The sequence below is a fragment of the Melospiza melodia genome, chromosome 12 (genome assembly GCF_035770615.1).
Source record: "Melospiza melodia melodia isolate bMelMel2 chromosome 12, bMelMel2.pri, whole genome shotgun sequence".
In the NCBI taxonomy this organism is placed as follows: domain Eukaryota; kingdom Metazoa; phylum Chordata; class Aves; order Passeriformes; family Passerellidae; genus Melospiza; species Melospiza melodia.
In genome coordinates, this window is record NC_086205.1 from 23456839 (window position 1) to 23479054 (window position 22216).

At 41.6% G+C, this 22216-nt stretch overlaps 1 protein-coding gene across 7 annotated transcripts in view; it reads right to left on the reverse strand.

The window, feature by feature from the left end:
- NLGN1 (neuroligin 1) overlaps positions 1–22216 on the reverse strand; it is a 426636-nt gene that overhangs the window by 292662 nt on the left and 111758 nt on the right. For 3 of the 7 annotated variants that reach the window (XM_063167300.1, XM_063167301.1, XM_063167299.1), the window contains one exon: positions 6580–7385. In XM_063167300.1, coding sequence (XP_063023370.1) covers positions 6580–7072 — 493 coding nt within the window. In that variant the 5' untranslated portion in view covers positions 7073–7385. Of the gene's footprint in view, positions 1–6579; positions 7386–18835; positions 19370–22216 lie in introns of those variants that run through there. The other 4 variants (XM_063167303.1, XM_063167302.1, XM_063167304.1 and 1 more) reach the window with 3 other exon arrangements.

A 22216-nucleotide genomic window follows, 5' to 3' on the forward strand; every position in this document is an offset into this window, starting at 1 on the left:
AACTTCTGCAAGAGCAGCCCTGAGGAAGCTCCAGCTGCAGCCAGAGACCACTCTGGTCCCTGCACTGTGTTGGAATAGAGGTGCAAACATGGCTTAAATTCAGCTTTGTCCCACTTCCCTTAGCCTTGCATTGTTCAGTGCTGCTCCTTCTTTGGATAAATCCCATTATTACAAGCATGAGAAAGTAAAATAAGAGATATTAATATTAAAACAGAAGGAAATGGTTTGATATCCCAAAAACAAATCTCATTTACGGTAAGCTCATTAAAGCAGTTGATTTTTGAATGCTGAGCATAATTATTAATACCATACATATCAAAGTGGAGAAGACATGTAAATTTGACATCATAAAGTAAGTAAAAATGAAGAAGGCTAAAGAATTATGAGTGAAAATAATTTGGAAAGAAAAGAAAAAGAAATTATACTGGAGCAATATTCAAGTTATAAGCAGATTATTAACATTGTGAGATGATCCTTAAGAATAGTTTGACACATGTAAGCACCATGTTTGAAGCTTTAAAAATATCCAAAGAATACAAAAAATGTTTGTATCCATGTGTATTATAGGGAAACAAAAAGATGAAGAGCATTAACACAGAGAAGAGCAAAGGAATAATGCTATAATACAGGAGGGGAAAAACAATCAGAAAACAATAGTTATCCAAAAGCCATATTAGTTACTCAAAAGTTCCTCCTGAAAATGTACAAATACACTTATGCAGTTATTTTTTTATAAGATTTATCCATTCTGGCTTTAACTGATAAATTAGAAACTAACAGATTGAAAGGAAAACCATCTCACAGATGTTTACTGAGTAAAACCAGCCCAAGCCAACAAAGGCCGGGGGAAGAAGCACAAACCAGTTTTATCCGACTTAGCATTATCAGGGTAGCAGTGCTATTTTAGAGCCTGTGTGGGGGAGGATGCAGAAAATGAAAAGCAAGCAGTAAAATAATGGACAAGGAGTGGAATTAGATCAGAATTTAAGACCTGTTAGAGCTATAAGCACTGTCAAGGTATATGAACAAAGCCGTGACAGCACCGTGGCTGTGTGGTCAGCAAGAGCCCAGAGCCCAAGCAACCAGACATTTACAGGGGACTGTGACCAGTGCTGATGGCATTTAAGATGACTGGAGCCTTAAAATGCAGTCTGCAAAGTCTTCTATTGTCAAGCACTGGCTCAGCCAGAAAGAGCGATGGAGAAAGTACATCAGAGTTTTAAGCATTTTATTTCAAATATGACATAAACGTACTGCACGTCTTTGGAAAATGCTGCTAACTGACACTAACAGCTTTAGATTGTGCAAGGATGAAAAGGTCTGTACAAGACAATGTTTGCTTCATTATCTTCTTCCGTGTATTACCAGTATAACAGGAAATGCTGCAGTGGTGGAGGAGGAATGAAGAACAGGGCTTCAGAAAGGAACAGAAAAATGGAACAATTGTGGTGTCTTGGTGAGTGGCATTGGAGTTGGGGATTATGGACTACACTTGGGCCTGCTGATACCACAGGGAGTAAGGATGAGGGCTCTCCAGCCAGGACCCAGCATGGATGGGGGTGAAAATTCAAATATGTGCAGGCGACTACTGACACAAATACACTAAAGGCTAATAATTTGTTAGGAATCTTCAAAGTGGCCTAATGAAGATATAAACCCTTTTAAAGCATTGATGTCCCCCAAACTACATACAAAGGAATATTTTGTAAGTTTGGAACTCAATCTCAAGAGACCCAGAGCTCTGGCAATTGTCTGCAAAGGAATGTTTTTAGTCTACTGACAACATAACTTATTTTGACAGAGCTCTGTCTACAGTGATGGAGGCTCACACCTTAGATTTCATATTTTTCATTCACATGGCCCTAGAGAAAGGAATATTTCAGTAATTTTGGACAATTTACCATCTACTCTTCCATTACTTTGATATTATTTTCTAAATTACATCTTTAGAAAAAAGGAATACTGAAAATAAATTCTCAACCTTTGCCAGTGGAAATACACATTTTAAAGGTCTCAGCTTGTCCTTTTCTGTTTGATTTCAGAGCTGAAATGGGTTTAGAGAAAGATCTTCATTTAAGGGAGTCCACAGGAGCTGCACAAGTTCTATTAATTGCTCATTTCCAAGATCTGATGATAAGTAAACAGTTCTAGGGTAGTTAAATGGAGTACTGGAACAATCACTCTACAGAAACACAAGGTAACAGGTGAAATTTCTGCTTAGTCCTCTAAAGAATATTTCACATTGCTAAGCTTAAAGCCCTAAGGTTATCAGAGCCTCTTACAAAACAGAACTGATGTAACATATTCTCCATTGAAAACAAAGGGAGATCAAAGCAGGATGAGATTACAGCAGTGTGATTTGTGTTTCAGTTCCATGAATATATTTGTGTGTATGTACATTTGCTCCCGTGCGTCCATAGTAACCACAGCCATAACCCAGAAAGTATGGTGTGGGGAGCTTTGCTCTGAAAATCAAGTAGCCCATTAGGAGGCATAAATATTAATAGAGCTGTCTAATCCTACACTCTCAAATGAGGTAGTTCAGATCATGAGTCTCCGCATTTAAAATTTATTCACTGCCCTGACTAGAATAAGAAACAGAATCCACATGTGGGGAAGTCACTGATATTGGGCGGTCTCTGAGCCACTGATAATTCCTAAACATAAAAGTAAGGATCAAGTGATTTCTTTCCTTATTCTACACCTAAATCTCCTACAAATACTAATTTATCCAAAACTGCATCTGCCTGGCTCCATGACACTGAGGATATACCACCTACAGCTCCACATTTTCACATTGAGGCATCTTCAGGCAGCATGAAAGCTTTAGCACAGGTTCCTAAGAAAGAGCACACTGTCATCCCAAGTGCAGAGCACACAGCACCTGGGGGTTCTTTTAGTGGGCTATAAGTGATCCTTTCCAAATTTTCTTTATGCAGTTTTCATCGAGTTAGCAAATTCCTCGTGCAAACCATTGCAATGGAAAGAAATTACTATACAGTATTAAAACACAACAGGTATGCAGCTAAAGCAGGATGCACTTGCCCTCCTAAGAGATAAGGAAACATTCTGGATCACAAGTAAAATATTTGTGTTTTGACCATAAGGTAAATTTAGTGGACTGAAATGCCAAAGAGTAGAATACTATTCAGGTAATCCCTAGAAGTGCTGCAAAGGTTTGTCAGGAAATTCAGGAAATTCCAGGCAATAGACAATATAATTAGTATCAATCACTAAAATGGTACAACCTACAATACAACCAGGGTCTATTAAATATAGTTATGAAAATGAACTCAAAAAACCCCACAAAATTACTCAGATGCCTTTGCATTGATTTTCCAAAACCAGCCCTTGCAAACACAAGTTTCTGCATACCCAAAACAGAATTAGCAGCCTCTGACCTTGACGTACCTGAAGGGAAAGACACAAAACCAGATGCCCTTTCTTTATTTTTGAATGAGTAAATTGAAGGACAAGTAACTGGAATACATGCCTCCATGTTTTGCAAAAAACATGCTGAATTGTGTCATTTCTTTTCACCCAGCTTCAGCCTATCATTCTGCAGTCTCTGCTGTGGGCACATCCAAATCCCAACAGGAGGTCATGGATATAATGCTCATTACCATCTCCAGCATGACTCATGGCTAGAACTCCTTTCATTTCCACATCTATTTTAATCAGATTGCTCCCCGTTCTTCAAAATTTTTAATTTTCTAATGTCCCTCAGCTGACAATTAAGTATAAATACTAATTTATTTAATTCAATCTATTTCATGTGGTAAGAAGGAATCAAACCACATGTAAGGGTAGCATATGGTTGCTGCTTCAATCACTTTCATCTTACATATCCTTTATGAATTAAAAAGATGCTGTAAGAGTCTGCCTCTGATTTCCAGATTTTCTCCTTCCAATAATTTTCATCACTGTGATGCTATGACTGTAACCTAAAAATCCAGCAAAAGAGGAGTGTAGGGCCTTTCTTCTTTGCCATTTCCCAGCTGTGGGTGCTGCTCAGTTGCTGTGACTTTACTGCAGCTTTGTCCTGCAACTCCTTTTGCCCCTGGCCATGGGGGCAATCCCAGCCCAGGATAAATCTCAGGTTATGCACAGGTGAGTAGAGTGAGATTTACTCAGAGAACAGGCATTACTACAGATATCTCAGCTGCCCAGCTGAAAGTATTCAGGAGCTCTCTGCACTTGTCAACAGCAAGAGGTAGGCTTTTTATTGTGCTGTGTGTGCAATGAATCTAAGTGGAAAGGTACACACTGAATTTCAAGTAACTCTCTTTATTCTCCTTCAGGCCCACAGGACAATAAGCATGACTTTCTCAGCTACTGGGCTCTCCCTCCCTTGACTTTTGCTATTTTTCTGATTATTTTTATTTTAATACCCTCTCATATGAAAGATGCTCTCCGAGAACAATGATGGGGATCTGCATCTTTATTTATGACTTTGTGAATCAGCGTCTGGGTGATAGGAAGTGAAAGTTGCTCAGCTAATTACACACGCTTGATGAACTGCGTAATAACTGCTGCAGCACTGCACATTAATTGAATGCATATAAATGACAGCAGTTATTCTAACTTGAATGATGTGTGAAGAAGTGACGTTGCTCACAGTACCCTGATTATCTTCATTTCTAGCTCTGGGAACCCAGCTTAACCAATTGTACTTTTACAGCACCAAGAAAAAATTCCCTAACAGAAAACAGAGGATGCCTCAAAGCCTGACACTTTAAACACAAATTGATTTAAGTCGCTGAAAGTGGATTTTGACATCTCAAAAAAAGCATGCATCGAGCAACTACAATTAACAATTAATAATTAACAGCTAGCTGCAACCAGCAGTTAGGAGCTGTAAGAGCTAAAGCCTTGGGAACAAGGCCACCCTCATTTACAGCCTAGATACTGCCTTAAAAAACTAATGCAGAGTTTAAAGAGTTAAGTTTTGCCCAGCTCTAAACATTTCTGCTATGTGCTTTCCTAAAATGTGTTTGTTTTGGAATAACAGGATGAAAAATAAAGGGATTACAGCTAATAGGCAACTATGCAAGTCTACAGTACTCTTTGTTTACCCCAAAAAGCATTCTAATTCACATGTAGTCCAGCTCTAAGGTAACACATTATTTTAAAGAAAACAATAAAGGAAAATCATTTGATGCAAAAATGAACATGCATGGTACAAAATTAGTGCTTCAAAATTAGCACCAAATGCCTCCTTTGAATCAGTACCAAAATAGACCTTCTCTGTTGCATGTCAACTGCTTGAGGAATTTGCAAATATTCACCAAGAAATCTGCAAACTCTTCCATAGTATTTAACACAGAAAGGGGAGAAGCCAAGTTTCCAAAGCTTCCAAAAGCAGTCTAGCTCCCAAAGTACCATGTCACAATATTTTAACAGTTCCCTACACCCCTATTAAGAGTTTTTGGGCTTTGACAAAGAGAGCTGTAATCACAGAATAAAGGAAATCAAAGCTCACTTTTAGAAGCGCGTAAACGAAAAAGAAAAAAAACCTTTCACATCTACACTCCAGAAAAGTTAACCCTGTTCCAAGAAAACAGGGAATATCCTGGAGAAAGCCAGTGCAGGTCTCAGCCCTGCATTGCTATAGTGCTTCCCAGCCATCATGCCATAGTTCTGGAAGGGAGAGCTATGGGCTGTGCCAGCCCCTCCAGTGGTGGCAGTGCCCATCCCAGGGCACAGAGCTCCCTGCTCTGCATCCACACACACCATCCCATCCCCTGGTGCCACTGCAGGCACTGCCCAGAGCCCGGGGGCCAAGAGAGAAGCTGCCAGCACTGTCACTGCAGAGAGTGCCAGGCACAGATGCTCAGGTGCAACTGGATCCTGGCTTTACAAAATTATCTTCTCATCTGTCATACACAGACCTCTCTTTAAACACCTCTCCACCAGGACAAGACAGTCCCTAACAGTTCACAGCACCAGCAATCAGTCTCTTTCACCTGTATTATTCCTTATCCTTTTGCAAGGTTTCGATCTCTCCCCCGGTTTTTTTTGTTTGGGTTTTTTTTTTTTTTTTGTCCACTTTATACATACCTCCTTTTCTACAAATTTTCTTGCCGGGTTTTCTGGCACATTCCTTGGATATTCTTTTGACTGAAAAATGAATAGAAGACTAGAAAATAACATGGAGCTCCGTCACAGACAGTAGGAGCATGCAACACCACTATCTAACTTAAATATGACCTGCTTTATTAGGTGCGGAAGATTCTCAACTTGTTGTGCCTGCACATGCAATGGAAAAGATGTTGATGCATCTTCCCAGAAGTCAGTGGGTGGCAATGAGAATTAGGCACCAACTTTGACCTAAAAATTACACGTGCTGTGGGGGGAAAAAAAATGAGTGTAGACAGAAAGAAGGAAAGAAATTTAAAGAAAATAAAAATCAAAAAGCAAGGACAAACGCACACAGAGAAAAGCAGCATGCACACATGTAGTAAGCTGGCATGCAAACAGAGAAAGCCATGCATGCTACCAGTACACGTGAATTAATACTGTTAGAAAGTAGAACAGGAAAATAAAAAGATCTCCCTGTTTTGCCTGCTATTAACTCACCATCCTCGGTTGGGACATAGATATTTAAATAGAGGCAGTCTTCGTTCTGATCTTGCACATAGGTTGAAACTACATCCAAGTTATTGGTAAACCACACGGGAAGCATGACTTCAGGCAACCTGCCCTCTATAATGTTCTGGGGACACACTGGAGCAAACTGGGTGGTGTTTTTGATGTCTGCCCAGGGAGATGGAGGCTCAGGAGGCTGAAAGCGGCGCTCCCCTGTTGGAGGGGCAGCGTATGGAACCCCGAGAAACTGGATAACGGGCCCCAAAATTTCATTGTTAAGTTCCTTCTTAATCCCCCTTATCTTGCCAAAGTTGGTGGTTACCACTGGGTTGGTATCATCCAATTTTTGGGAGGACACAGCTGCGTCGTGGAGCAAAAATCCAAGTATGGAAAAAGCGAAAGTGGCGTTCAATCCCGTGTGCAGCAGGCGGAGCGCCGTCGCTCTCCATACACAGTCCAGCCACATGGATCTTGGGAAGGCCATGGTCCCACATTAGTTGTGTAACTACAGTGAAGCAATCTGATTTGTATCCACTGGTGTAAAAACAGGCCGACTGGAGGAAACAGATCAAGTTTCCTAAATAGGCGCCTGTCAGAAAAATCTCAAAAGGCTTTTCACGCGGTAAGTATCTTCCATTGATTTCACACTTATTGAAGCTGCATCTTCACTCAGCACTATTTATCAGACTACATCCTATTGACAATTCTGTTTTCCATAGCAGCAATATGAAGAGAGCAGCCATTTACTGCAGAATCCCCTCTTATAAATCAAATCCAGTTAGCCGCAGGTCTATATCCTGGAGAAAATGAAAATAAATCATTAGTATGAAAAGGCTAATATGGGCAGAGTGATAACTAAGTGTTTAACACGTTATTTACATACATTAATATTGGCTAGAGTCATGTAAGTTAAACTGCAGTAGTTTATGGGTCCATGAAATGGCAGGTGAAACTCTGATTACTGGATTATCTGTAATGTCACCTGTTGAATTTACAGAGACTTCTCAGGAGAAACAGGACTCACAGAAAATACATTTTTAAAATTCACCTGTTCAAGAATAAGAAATTCACTACCAAGCTACATTACGTAAGTGTTTATGTTAATATTTTATTTAACTTAATCAGCTCATAATCAATTTTCACCTTGTTTGCAGAAGTTGATTTATCAGAAAGGAAGTAATTATTCCTTAAAGCAGAAGATTGAGAAATTAAGATAGGCAGGCACACTGAAAACCCAAATGAATTTTATTTCATTAAAAGCAGTTTATAATACAAACAAATATGTTTTGTTAATTTTAAAATATAATATGAATTACTGTGCTTATTCATAACAACCTGAATTACCATGCTTTATGAGGTTTTCTGATTGCTGATGAAATTCACAGATAGACTGAATTGTTCACATCAATGAAGGACCAAAGTCTGCTTCTGCTGAAGTGAATGGCTAACACTGAATTTGCACAGAAGTACAACTGGACCTCTGTAGGTTGCTGTGGTTTTTTTTCAGAATTGGTTTGGAAAAGGATATGAAGAGGCAGCTTAGGGAGGGAGCTGTATATCACAATTTTTACGTCAGATCAATCCTGCATTCCTCATAAAAGACTGACTTCGGTGAAAAATGAAAATGCATGTTGAGAGTACTCAATTCCTACCATCCTTAATTTATAACATAAACAGTAAGCATTCCCACAGGAGAGGAGGAGTCTTATCTTTCATATATCCACATGCTGACTGAACAATATCCTAGAAAAAATAATCAGTTAGGATCAGAGACTGTATAATCTGAAATTCCAGATGCTATTTTCAACTACTTTAGCTCAGAGGTTGTCACACAAGGCAGTGTTCCAGCACTTCTGAAAATTGCTCAGTGCATATCATTATATCTTCCATATTCATGTGAAACATATTTCCAACATGACTTACAATATCCTATTATTTAAGATGCAGTATTATACACAACATAGCAGTGTAATCTTACACTCCCTATTAAGCAGTGCGTAATGCACAAGAAATGTGTTTTGCTTTGTATAGGAAACATTTTAAACCACCTGCTTTTGAAACAGCATTGGCAGCTTTAATGAGAATTGGTTTTTTTATCATGTCTATACACATTGTGGAGAGAATTCAAAAGAACGGCTTGTCTAATAGTCAGACTACCCTGTAGTTTGGGTTATTAAAAAGGAGATTGTAAAAGCTATATAGGACAGCAGGAGATTTGGTTCATGTCTAGTGTTCCTTTAGCTCTGAACAATCTATCTCAGGAGGCAATAAGGAGATAGATGAAGCTTTTCTGCAATTTTCTCTTTGCCTTCCTTTCTCTGCTAATTCTAACACCTTCACTGTGAAACTGCATTAACAAACAGGCTTATGTCCTTCATCCTCCAGCTGTATATTCTCAGTATTTGCTGGAAACGCACCAATTTAGCTGCAGAACATAATTCCCCCAACTTGATGTGTGTGTTTACATTTACTTTAACACAGTTACATGGAATGGCAGACATTCCCCTCATGGAGGATTACTGCTTTGTAGCATTTCAGATTTTAGAGGGAGTAGAGCACAACTTGAGCAATAGTAAAGGCAGAGTAGGCAGGCAGACATTCTGAGCAATGCACATGGAGAGATGGGAGCCTGTTCCTTAGTGGTATTCAAAAATCTCCACAGCCTTTTCCACCGGGTCTTAAAACCCATGAGGGCTTGTTTTCCTCTTAGGAATGGAAACATGTACTGTATCTTCTTTCTAAAACTCATAAATAGCAGGAACTTTATCTCAATAGCCTTCCAGCTAATTCACATGGCCTGGGGAAGGTCTGAGTTCAACAAATCCAGCATAGAAGTGCCAAGCAAAAACATCCTTCTTCATTTTAAGGGGCTGGGTTTGTTTGATGTGCAAAATTAACAAGATGCTACTAATTTAGCATCTATTTTCTATTTAGCACCTGTTTTCAGTTCTAAAGAAACCTTGTAATACAATTTTGATGCCTCAAATGGTAAATTCAATGTAAACTCAAAGCCAGTTCCAAAGCTGGGCTATATTTCTAAGCTTGTCCATCTGCTGGTTTGTCTTTGCAGCTGAACAGCTCTGCTGTGATCTGCAGTTCTGGTTTGCCTCCCATGGATAAGGTTTTACTCTGAGACAGGATGTTAAAAAGTTAAGAATATAATTCAGTTCTGAGTTTGCTACTCGTAGTTAATTACCTGTGGGGCAGTAGCCTCCATGAATTCATGGATAGGCTACAAAGGGCAGAAAATTGTCAACAATTTGAATCAACATATTTTCATTGTATTTGTAACTTGAATTTTGGGTTTGCTCTTTTCAAGCCTTTCTTTTTAAATGTCTAAGTAACAGTTTATTTTCAAGACTGAGAGGTCAGACATTCAAGCCTGTCATGGGCTGCCCTGAAGCTATCACATCAAAACCACAAACTCAACGCAAATGAAAAGACTGAGATTTATCAAATCTTTTGAGACTTTCCTGACAAAATTTCATTTTGAGCACGAGGTGCAAGGCCAAGCAGGGAAACTGGCCAGGAACATGTTGAGAGTTAATGCTGGACAAAATTCCCCCCAGTATTTCTGCAGGTAATCTGCACAGGACTTTCCCTTGGTATTTGGACTCAGTTGAAAAGGAAACAGTGGAGGAAAAAAGGAGAAGGAATAAACAGGAATGATCAGGGAGAGAAGCAGACAAATGAACCAAAGAGTAGCAATGATAAATCTGGGACAAGATTCAGCATCAAAATAATGTGGATCTGAGGAGGAGGAGGAGAAACCTTTTCAGATTTTTCTGCTGTCTTGATTTGAGGATCACAATTGCTCCCTGTGGTAACACAAATGAATTCTACTGTAAAAGGTATTTGATAAAGACTTTCATGCTCTTTCAAACAGTCTATACTATACAGAGTTTTTTTTCTATCTATTATTTTATTATCTTCCTTTCTGAATTCAAATTACTTTATAGCTCAGATTCTGAAATACTTTAGAGAAGCATTTAGTATGCTGAGGAGTGAACAATCCAAGAGAGCTTCAATGCATCTTTGCATTTCCAATGACACAGGGCACCCCACAATGGGTCACATCTGCAGCAGTGCAACTCCTCTTTGTTACCCATGCCCAGACCTTCAAATCTTAAGGGATGGTTTGATCTGTACCACCTATCAACAGCTCCAATGGATTAATAAAACCTTTGGTGACATCCAAGGCTTCTGGCCATATGTCAGCTTTAGCACATGCAAAGGCTATTATTGTTAAGAAAAAAATCTCCCCAAACCCTCAAAAATGCTGTTTTCTTTTCAGCTGGAGGTGTATTCTGTGATTTGATATTCCTGCTCAAAAAATTCCTTTCCACTTCCACTTTGCTAGAAAATCCCAGTTGCACAAATATTCAAAGTGATTGCAAGAGTTTGGAACACCACACAACTCCACTTCATTCGAAAACACAAGTGCTACTTTGCAGAACCAGCTACATTTGCATCCATTTTTACTTACAGCAGTTTCTCCTTAGAACTAAGAGCCCAGAGATGTTTCATGTCTGTAAGAGGAAATCCTTGTCCTGAAATATGCCATGAAGCCAAGCAGGAACATGGACAGTGGTACAGAGACCATTAGAGGAAAGATGAGGGTGAACACTGTGTTGGTGTGACACACCAATTGTAAACATGGGCAGACAAACCCTCAGGAGATGCAGCACAAAATTCCCCATCTCTTCTTTTCTGTTTCCAGTTAGCAAGGGAAGCAAGTTCCAAATACAGTGTATTTTCTCTCAACTTGGTAGAAAAAAACCCACCAGATTGATGGGATTTTGAGGAGCCTGGAGGGGAAGGTCTACCAAACTTAGATGACCTTTAGATCCCCCTTCCAACCCAATCCATTCTGTGAAATATTTTAAAGCAGATACTGCTCTTGCATACTGTCCTAAACACTTTCTCAAAAGGATAGGATTTGCATGGGTTTAGCTCAACAAATAAACTGCATTCATTAAAAAAAACATGTGTATGAAATGATAATATATGAATGCAATATGTAATTTGTGTAAGAAGGGTACAGCTCTGGTGGGGTTTGGTCAGATCCCACACGCCAGCACCCCCTCCACCTCAGAGCAGCCACAAGTCTGGTTACCCCACAAAGCTGCTCCAAATCCAGCCCTATTGAGATGCAGAACCTCTGCCAAGAAGGCCAACAAAGGTATGAATAAGACATCATCCTCATGGGCTCTCAGTCCCACCCCACGTTAGGATGAGATTACAAGGGTTATGTTACATGGGAACACAAACAACCCAGTGGAAAGGATTTCCAGATGCTACATGTTGTGTAAATATACCACTCCTAGATCAGAGAAACTGATTCTCAGAGAAACTGATTCCTGAGTGCCCTCACCTTGATTTAATATGATGTTTTGACCACTAGGTCTCATAACTAATTAGTGAAAAATATAGTATTTAAGTATTGTAGCATAAAGTATTTGATGCAGTGCTTCAAAATTAGTGAAAAGTTGAATTTAAATGGGTAGATGTCATTAGAGTCCTTTAAATTGCGATGTATTTTTCAACTGCACCAAATTTTTGTTCTTTGCTGTTAGTGGGTATATTCACTAATGCTTATTAACACCTATTTTCATGATCAAAAATCACTTTGAAAAAATTCTGCATCTTTCTTTGCCAAAACAGGAAGACTTCTGATCAAAATTTTCTATTACACTGTTTTTTAATTAGACAAATTAAGCCTATGAGGAGAGGATCTGTTAAGTCTTATAATCTTCCATTTACTCATATCAATAAATCATTTTTCTTAAAATAGTTCTACTTCTTATCTGAAGTAATTGTTTGTATTACCAGAAGTTGACTACAATTTTTTAATGCAGACTAGAGCTGTCTGACATTTTGCACAATAAGTAGGTAACGAAATGGTGATTTTACCCATAACAGAAAGAATGGGTAACTCTGTCACTTATGTGTAAAGTTTTAGACAGCTAAGTAATACAGATTTAAATTAAAAATGACAGATGCACTGGCTTGGAATATAATGGGCACTGAAGTGAACCTTTATTCCTTTTAGCAGCTTACAGTTAACTCTTAAATGGACCACACATTATCCTCACTTTTGAGTACTGTAACTATTCAGCTAAATGATCAAATGGCCGTTCTGTTGGTGGCTGCTCTGTGCTTCAGGACAAAAAGATTCCCTGACCTACTGCAGAAATTCCACTGAACTCATGTTAATCAGAGGTCATCCCAGAGGAAAAAATAACCCAGATGTTTCTCATTGGAGAGCTTCAGTATCAAAATCTGTGTATTGCATTTCATCAGGTCAAGTGGGAGTTGCTTTGATTAATACTTCATAAAATATACACGTGCTTCTCATCTGATCACTCTAGCAGAATGTCCAGAACCCACCCAGAGACAGCTGAAACTAACTGTGCTTTTGTTGTGTCATTCAGGTGATAAATCTAGCTACAGAATTGTTAACAAAGATCTTCACCTGATATATATTTGTGGCTCACGCTTGGTTCACTGTGGTTAATCGCATGAGAAAAATTAATTGGATTTTTTTGCCACCTTTATTACAACTATTATACCAACAATAATACTACCTTTAATGCTAGTTCAGCCCCTAAGGCAAGCTTTCATATCAGATTTATAAGAAAGATATCACTTTTGTATTTTCCTGGTGGAAATAGTAATTCAAGATAAAAAAAGCTGGAATTCAGATAACACCACTTCTTGAGGGAGAACTCTGCAAACAAAGATGCTTGAATGAACTCAGATTTGTCCATGAATTGTTTTTCTAGCTGGATACAATACAGTAACAATTCCAAGCATACAAAACCCTTGTTGTAGAGCTAGATCAATAACCACCTCTTCAACAAGATGATTTTTTTTTTTTTTTAAGAAAAAGACCAGCAAACTTCCTTGTGGCAGAAAAATGAACCCATGCTTTTTTGTTCTCGATCAGATGGTCAAGATGGTCCCAATTTCATCAGGGTAATTGAGATCAAGTTCCAACTCATCAGGAAATTCACAGACGTATAAACATAATTTGTTAATCACAAACCCAGCATCTCTAACTCAGCTCTGAAAGTGCTCTTGACTGGTATTACCAGGCTTTCCACAACTGCAGAGAGCACACTACAACTTGAGTGCAATATTGGCATTAGAGGGATCTATCAGCTTGAAGAGGTTGTTTCCTGTGATCTAGCATTCTGTACATCTGTGACTTTACTTGCATTTGCTCCAAAATGAATTTCATGCTTAACTTGTTTTTCTTAATTAAACTTCCTTTAACAGTTTCTAATATGTGCATTATTAAAACTCATTAGTCCCATTCATGCCTGCCTGTCATTTTTGGCTTCATATTCATGTACCAAAGAGCTCTGCTGCTTTATATAGGAAGCAAATTAAATAATAAATATGAGAACTTGAACGTTTTATGAGTGTCAGTATGAGAAAGTGGCTGCAAGGCCCATAAGGTTTCACCAAAAAAAAGCATTACAGCTAAAGCTAACATGCTGACACATCTCTGATCTATAAAGTCTGCAGTAATGGTAGCAGTAAAGTGTTGTGCCATAGATGGGGAATTTTTCTCTCACATGAAATAGAAATAGGATATAGCACAGACTATATTTACCGTTGTAAAAAAATTTCAAATAAAATTTCCCAAAAGCTTAGAATATAACACCATTAAACGTCTACGAAGATTTACTCTTTCCATCTGACTTCATGTGCAGCTCCTATTATTCAGCTCCTTGTCCTCTCTCTATTTTCTGCCCCTGTCTGTGAGAAAGAGACTCGTTCCAGCTCCAGCAGCCATGCTCAGTGTCCCTGTGGTCATGTCCTGGTCACACTGACCACGACTCCAGTGACCAGAGGGGTTCCTGACCCAGCAGCTGCATCCCATGGTGGCTGCTCCAGGGCCCACATTCTACACAGAAATAAACCTTTATTGTGAAACCATAGAAGGAACAAAAGCCTCATCCCACAATGCCTGCTTTGCACAGGCTCGAGGATGTCAAAATATTCAGTCTATCTGTAAGGCTTCTCCTGACTAAATTGTCGTTTTCTCCTCATGAATATTTCTGACACTGTGTGCCTACATAACACTTTACTGCTTTCAAGAACTGTTTTGGAAACTGGGGGACAGGGTTGGGAAGGCAAAAGTTAAGGAACAACTTTAAGTTCAGATATCGAACCTAAAAGCTTCAGACAAAATGTAATTAAATAAAAGTACAAAATGCAACATAAATATATTCCCTCATTAAATTCCCAGAACCAGTTCAACAAGTGAGCTAATGGCTTCTCTAGGCAGGATGTGATTGAGGAGATTTAGAAAACATCTTTTTAAATTGCCATTTAGGTTCTCTGCTTCGTTAAAGGAATATGAGTTACTTGAAATGCAATAGTTGTAAAGTGTCCTTGACCACTTTTATGATTTTACAGTCACGTGTTGCTAATTTCCAAGCATTACATTCTCCCTTAATATGGTGCAAAAGACCTAACCAAGCATCAGCAGAAGGTAACAGGCTACCCAAAGGCAACACTAAAACTGATTATGCAGAAAATATTATGAGGACAAAACAGAAGAATTCAACAAATGGGGTAAAGAGAACTCAAATTGCTTTTCCTTTAATGGCCTCATGTTTTATTTGACCACAGCGGTGGAACAGCCATGTTACCCTGCTGTGTGCAGCCCAGCTCTTTCCATGGCTTGGTAACCATGAGGATATTTACAGCACAGACTCCGTGCCCCCTGCCTTCCCACAGCTGCTGCTCCCTCACTCCACCTTTTGTTTCCTAGTGGGAAGTGCTGTGGTGGAGAGGGAGCACAGCAAAACCCGACATGGGACCAAGCAGCCAACCAGGCACTCTCCATCCCCAGAGAGCACACAAAACATAATAATTTAATAGTTATGGAAACAAATAATGTTGGAAAACACGTGGGGTCTTCAGAGGCAGGTAGAAACGAGCAGCTGAGTCACCAAGAAGCCAAAATTATTTCCCCCTGTAATTCTGCTACTTCAATAGTAGTCCTGGGGAATGTAATGTCATTATTTGTTATTACAAGCACAGGATGTGCTGTCAATATGCAACACATGATGAAGTTTCTCCATCAGGTGGGGTTTTTTGTTTTGGTTTGGTTTTGTGCATCCCCTAACTCCCTCTCCCTCCCTTCCATACAAACTCTTGTGCAACAGCTGGGTAGCAGGGGAGGCATCCCCTCTGAGTGCTCGTGCTCCCTCACAATGCAGAGCTCAGAGCCAGGGCTACAGAAATGGAGACATGCCTCTAGAAAAGCCTGTATTTATCAGTCAGGACCTATTTTTTACCATTATCTATTATTTTATCACATGTTATACTTACCATGGAGGGATATCTGGGACTAATCAGAGACTATATCATTCACTGGATCAGATTGATAACTGCCCATCCTTTATTAAAAGAATTCCACAGAGGTTTCTACTGGACCTCTAGAAAAAATGTTCTATTTTCATTATTTGCTTTCAAAGAATGTCTGTCTCCTTCTACCCTTCTTTTTCCAGTATTTAATTTTTAAATAATTTCTTTTTCATGTGATTAAAAAACTATAATAAATATGACATCAAACAAATAATTCAGAGCTAGCCAAGGGTCTGTAATACAGCTTTATATCTCTATTACAAAGGAATGCATATTTGCTTTTAATAAAGAAAGGCAAGCCAATCCATTACAAACTGAGACCACATCTAAGCCTCTGCTTTCTTCCCTTTTCCCCAGACTCCATTTGAACAATTAGAGTGGTTAATGCTGGTGTGCATGCCAGCGGATATTAAAAATGTAAACTGATAAAAAATACAACTACCACCATTACCATGTTCAAATTCCTTCATTCACTTGCAAATCAATTTATCTGCCTACAGCCCTGTCCCAGTCTTTAAATAACCCTCCTCAGCAGACTGCTCCACCTCCAGCCAAATAATCCAGAGAAAACCCACTTTGTCAAAGATGTTTAAGTATCAACAGCCAGGATTTTATCTTCTTACCCTACTCTAGGAGAAGGGGTAAGATAACCAAAGCAGCATCAGGACAGCAGCTCCTCTCCTCGCTCCTACACCCACTGCCTCAAACAGCCTGAGCCACTCTCATGGCTTTCACTGCTGCCTCAGTTAATCACAAAACAGAGGTGTTCAGCCAAATCCTGCTTCCCAGCACACTTAGCATGATTACCCTCAGCCTCATTTTTCTTCCCACAGCCTGCATATGATCCGCAGGAAACGCGCAGGATAAATGAGATCTCTTTGTGGGTACCTGAGGATCTCCTAATCATTTACTGCAAAACTGCTTTTGCAACATCACTGCAATCTGTGGCCACAGCCTAAGGAAAACGGTGTAATTTATCAAAAAGTAACTAAGGAGCAGTCTTCTTTAACCCTGCACCAGTATTAGAGTTGGGGGGGAGGGGGGGGGGAGAAGAAAAGAGAAATAATCCTTCCCCACCACCATTCCCAAACATGGCTACTTAGCATTTGGCTCCCAATCTGCAAATCTAATTTCCAAGATGCAGAAGTGGTCTGCGTGTTACAGCTGTGGAGCCCACACAAGTCTCAGTGCAGTCAATGGGAATCAGGATCTTTGAAAATCAGGGCCCTGAATAATGGGCTCTATTTTTAAATGCTCATTTATACCACGCATGGGTCTTTCTCTTGTCAGGTGCCTGCAATAAAGTACGTGCAATTTCATAAGTATCCTTTGCTTCGGCTAAGCCAGTCCAGAAAAGTAGGGGAAAATGTCCCAAAGCTCACAGTACTGTTCTTTCAGCAATAACAATAGTCTGTGGATGCACCAAAAATGCTGCTACTGTAAAAAACAAACAAACAAAAAATACCGACCTAGGTCTTAAGGGAGCACGAAAAGGTTACTGTGTGCATTGCCAAAAATACATGGTTTTGGATGTGAATTATCTCTGAATTTACCAGTACAGTCTTGTCCCACTAAGGCTCTGAATAAATGCAAATATTGCCACAGTGGATGGCAGCACTGGCAAAAAATAATTCCTAAAACAATTTCTTACACTTATGCTGAGAAAAAGAAAAATCTGCTTCATTTCAAATTCACAGAACATGTAAACGTGCTAAAAACATTCACTTTGATATTTATAGCTTCTATAAGGCATATTTCCATTTTATACTAGTGGATTTTAATGCCATAGTTGTTAGAGCTAAAACAAACTGGCCTTCCAGAATGCAAACCCAGTGTCAAACTAACATGATATTCCTTCGAAAGGTCAGCAAATTTACAGAACGAAATGGCCAGTCCAGATTGTGTCACCTGCACCAGCAAGAACACAACATTATAATCAAGCTCCGGTTTGTTTTATTTAAACAGTTATTTGAATGTAATTGCTCTGAAACCATATGCATCGTTAAAACGATTCCAGATAACATCCTTTCTCCTGATTCCAAGGTAACTTTCTGCCTTTAATTATAAGTCAATTAATATTAAGTAATTTGACTGATTAATTTTAATTAAACCTGTTGAAAATTGATTTTCCTTTCGCAAGTAGAGATGATGCTCTAGTGCGATCATCAGGAAAGGAGGATGGGGGGGGGGAGGCGGACTGGAGGGGGGGGGGGGAAGGAGAAGAAGCAGCGCTCAGCACCAGGGCGAGAAAGAAGATGTCTGAAGAAAGGAGAGGAGCCCTCCCCCGGCAGGCCCGGCCGCGGGGGCTGCGGGAGGCACCGGAGCGCCCGCGGAGCTGCGCGCCCGGCCCGAGGCGGGCGGCGGCCCCGGGGCGGCCGGCGAGGGAGGGAGGGAGGGAGGGAGGCAGGAAAAGTTGGCCGGGGCGGCGGCGGAGGGTGCGGGGGGTGCGTGCGTGAGCGAGCGCGAATGGAGTGTGCGGATGGAGGTGTCCCCGCGGACACCCCCGCAGCCGCTCCCGCTCCTGCCGCGCATCCCCGCGGGCGGGCGGGCGGGCGGGCTCCGCTCGGGCTCGCAGCCGCCGCAGCCCCGCACCCGCAGCCCCGCTCGCATCCCCCCTGGCCGCGGACACGCACACACGGCCGGGAAACCGGCCCTGCCGAGCGCCCCCGGGCTCAGCCCCGCAGCCGCCCTGCCCTGCCCGGGGCCCCGCTCCATCGTCATCCCGCGGTCCCCCTCTCCATCCCTCTCTCCTCTCTCCTCCATCCCGGCCGCCCTGCTGCATCCCGGCCCGGCCGCCCCCTCCCTCCTCTCCATCCCGGCGCGGGCTCGCCCCGCACGCCGGGAGCATCAAAGTATTTACCAGTTCACGGCCGCTTTCCCGCAATCGCAGCCGAAGCTGTAATCCGCTGGATTCGCCTCCTCCGGCTCTCCCAGCCGCTGGGAGCGGGAGGGCTCCCGGTAACGCTCCGGACACTTCCCAATTATAGCGATTTTTATATATTTTTCTGCCCTTTCCTGGGATCGGGGCGCGGGAAGGGGGGGCTGGAAATCCCCATCCGGAATCCAGCCTCATCCGTGCCGAGCCACCTCCATGTAAATCCGACCATCAGGCAGGCAATGGAAATGATCAAACGCTACTTCTCTCCGTCTGCAGGCAGATAATCCCACTAATCCAATAGATCTCCCCCGATCCGAAAGTGCCCTCCAGACGAATCCCTCTCGCTCGGTGTCCGGCGGGCGATCGCGGAGCCGCGGCCGTGCCCGGAGGGGCGCGGGAGATGCGCGGAGGGGCGCGGAGGGGTGTTAATCTTTTTTGGCTCCTGGATGCACGGCTCGCTCAAACCGCCGAGATCCCTGCTTTTTCCCCTATTACACGTTTCCACTCCAAATTGCTGCTGGATGAAAAATGGTACAAAGATACCCCCAGCGGCGGCGCGGCGAACAGCGCGGGCAGCCCCGGCCCCGCACCGCCCCGCACCGCCCCGGGCGGACCGGCCTCCGGGGGGACCCTCCCGCAACGCCCCGGGCCCGCCGCGGGGCTGGGGGGTCCCTCCGGCGGCCGCGGGCAGCGGCACGGAGAGCACGGAGCCCCCCGAGCACCGGGGCACGAAGGGATGCCGGAGCAGGGTGGAGATGCTGCGCACACACCTGCGTGCCGGTGGGATGCTGCCTCTTGCTAAATTGTACCCAAACTGTGTAATTTGTGCCTAGTCTATATAGAGAGATGCGGATTGCACTCAAATATTTCACACGGGTGTGATTTAAGATGAAGCCATGGTCTGTCTTACTCGGATCATCACTGTCTGCACACAGGATATAAGTGACTCTTTTTGTTTCCCCTTTGCTGTTTCTTGAAATTTTTTACTTATTTTTCATTGCTTTCTCTCTATTTCTAATTGAGGAATAAAAGTATTCTCTGACCCTAGCCCTCATGCTTTCTAGGATCACATCAGACAATGAAAGTTGACGACTCAGGGGATGTGGGGAGAAAGGAAGGCCAGATCAGAAGGGAAAGGAGAATAGCCCTTTGAATGCTGATAGGTCTATTCATTTTTAAGAACAGCCACAATCACACATTAAAACATCTTGAGTTAAGCCTCTTGCAGAGAGCTCATTAACATCTCCTGTTATTTTAGGAGAGGCTTCCCTTCACATTGTGTTTAAGATCTGTATTTTTCTCTGCTAACAGGCACCTCAGGTTAAAATATTGACACTAGCCAAGCACAGCAAACCCACTCATGTTTCCAAGCCTACAGCCCCAGGCAAGGTCTGGAGGTGCCCGAAAATTTGATAAGCTTTTACACCCTCACCTGAGAGCACATCCCAGTGGAGGGAAGGTCAGTCCCAGCCATGCTGGGCTATTTATGTCTCCCTGTTCCACTGAGGACCTGGATCTAAATGCCCATGGCAGGAATTCATCCTGTGACATTCCCATGTACTGGAATAATCCTGTCCTGGGCACATTTTTTGCCTGTCTCAATAACTATTCCAGTCCATGGTTAATTAGGAAAGTCCAGAATCCTTCAGTACTCTGAAATTTAACTCTTTTGCTGTCGCCTAAGGCATGCAGCTCTCAGGTAGAGGAGGGAAAGGCAGGACATACTCTGCTGACAGGGCAATCCCATGAATGTTGTTATGTTAGTCTCAAGGGAATACTAAATGGAGAAAAAAAGTTTTCAAAACTAGAAATGAAATTTGTATATGGAAATCAATCACTTGCCACCAGCCACAGATCAACCAATAGCATAAAAACTATCACCAAAGAGGCAATACCAGGTGAGCTATTCTGCCATTCTTCATCTGCACAAAACTCTGGAGGAGCTTTCTCTTTGGGTTGTTCTTTATACTGAAAAGCAAGAAATAAAGGTGAAATAAAATAACAGCACTCTCCTCGTCACTAGATAAGCCACTGGAATCCAAGTGTGCAAAATTTTATACTGCCTCCTTCAAGAAGGATGGAGAATCCTGCCTGGGTTCCCTGAGCCACCACATGAACATCTCCTTAGAATGCTCTGACTATCATTTGAGCAGATGATCCCCTCCTAACTGTGGGGGGAAATCAACCCATTTTTCTCTTTACCATGCCTTTTGTGGGTGGCAGGAGCTGACAATTTACACCCAACTTGCAACAATCCCACCTTTGGCCACCAAGTCTCCATCTGGTCCTAACCCATCTCCGCTTGAGCAGAAATGGCACCAAATTGTTGAGCATGTTCAGTTGTTCTTCAACTCCCTCTCACAGCAGAGATGTGTGATACCACTTCATTCACTCACCCCTTTTGCTCTGACCTGTCCCCAAGGTTGGGGTCCCTTTGCAGAACTCTTCCACTGTTTTTCACTCTGCCTCCCTGCACTGTGTTCAAACATTTCTCCCTCCAGGGGCCACAATAGCTCTCCTCTCATCCAAAATACTGCTGGGGAAAGAGGGTTACTGAATTGTGGGAGGGAACAAGATGTGTCTCCAGCTCTAGAAAATTGCACAGGTCCAGGAAGGGATATTTGGCTGGGAAAACTAAGTATAGGGCCAAATGCTCTATACAGACATGGGATAGCAATAGCTGAGCCTCCATGTGTGGTAATAATAGATTATATTCTAATAAAGTAAAATGATACATGACATTCCTGTATCCATGCAGTGTCTGATTCAACCAGCAGTTTACAACCAGGACATCCTTGCCTGTAAAAGCTAAGTGGCTTGCACACACACTTTTATATATGTAAATATAAATATTTATATAAGCTTTGAACGACATGATCTTTAAGGTGCTTTCCAACCCAAACCATTCTATGATATACAGACATTTATGCCTACATGTAAACATGTAAAGAGTGTTTAGATTCATTTGAAACAAGGAAAGAAGTGCCTGTAATTGATTAGAACTTTGTTAAATATGTTTTAATACCCTGCATGTCAGAAAGAATTACACTTTCATTGCAATCTAGGGAATGCAAAACTGGTTTGAAGACTGGCATTATTTAATATTTAGCTCGGCTGAGTTTTGATAGGGTTGTGTTATCTGCACTTATTAAAAGAATGAGGAGAGAGCTAAATTTTCATGGACTGAAAATCCACGGAAATTTCAAAGGCCAACGCCCTGCTATAGTCTAAAATTCCCCTCTGCTCCATTTTCTCTATTTTAAGAACATGAAACCCTTCATACAACCCTCACTGTAAGCAACTAACCTCCAAAAAGAGCAAAACATACAATCAAAAGCTAAAGAGAAGAAAGAAGTTCCCAAC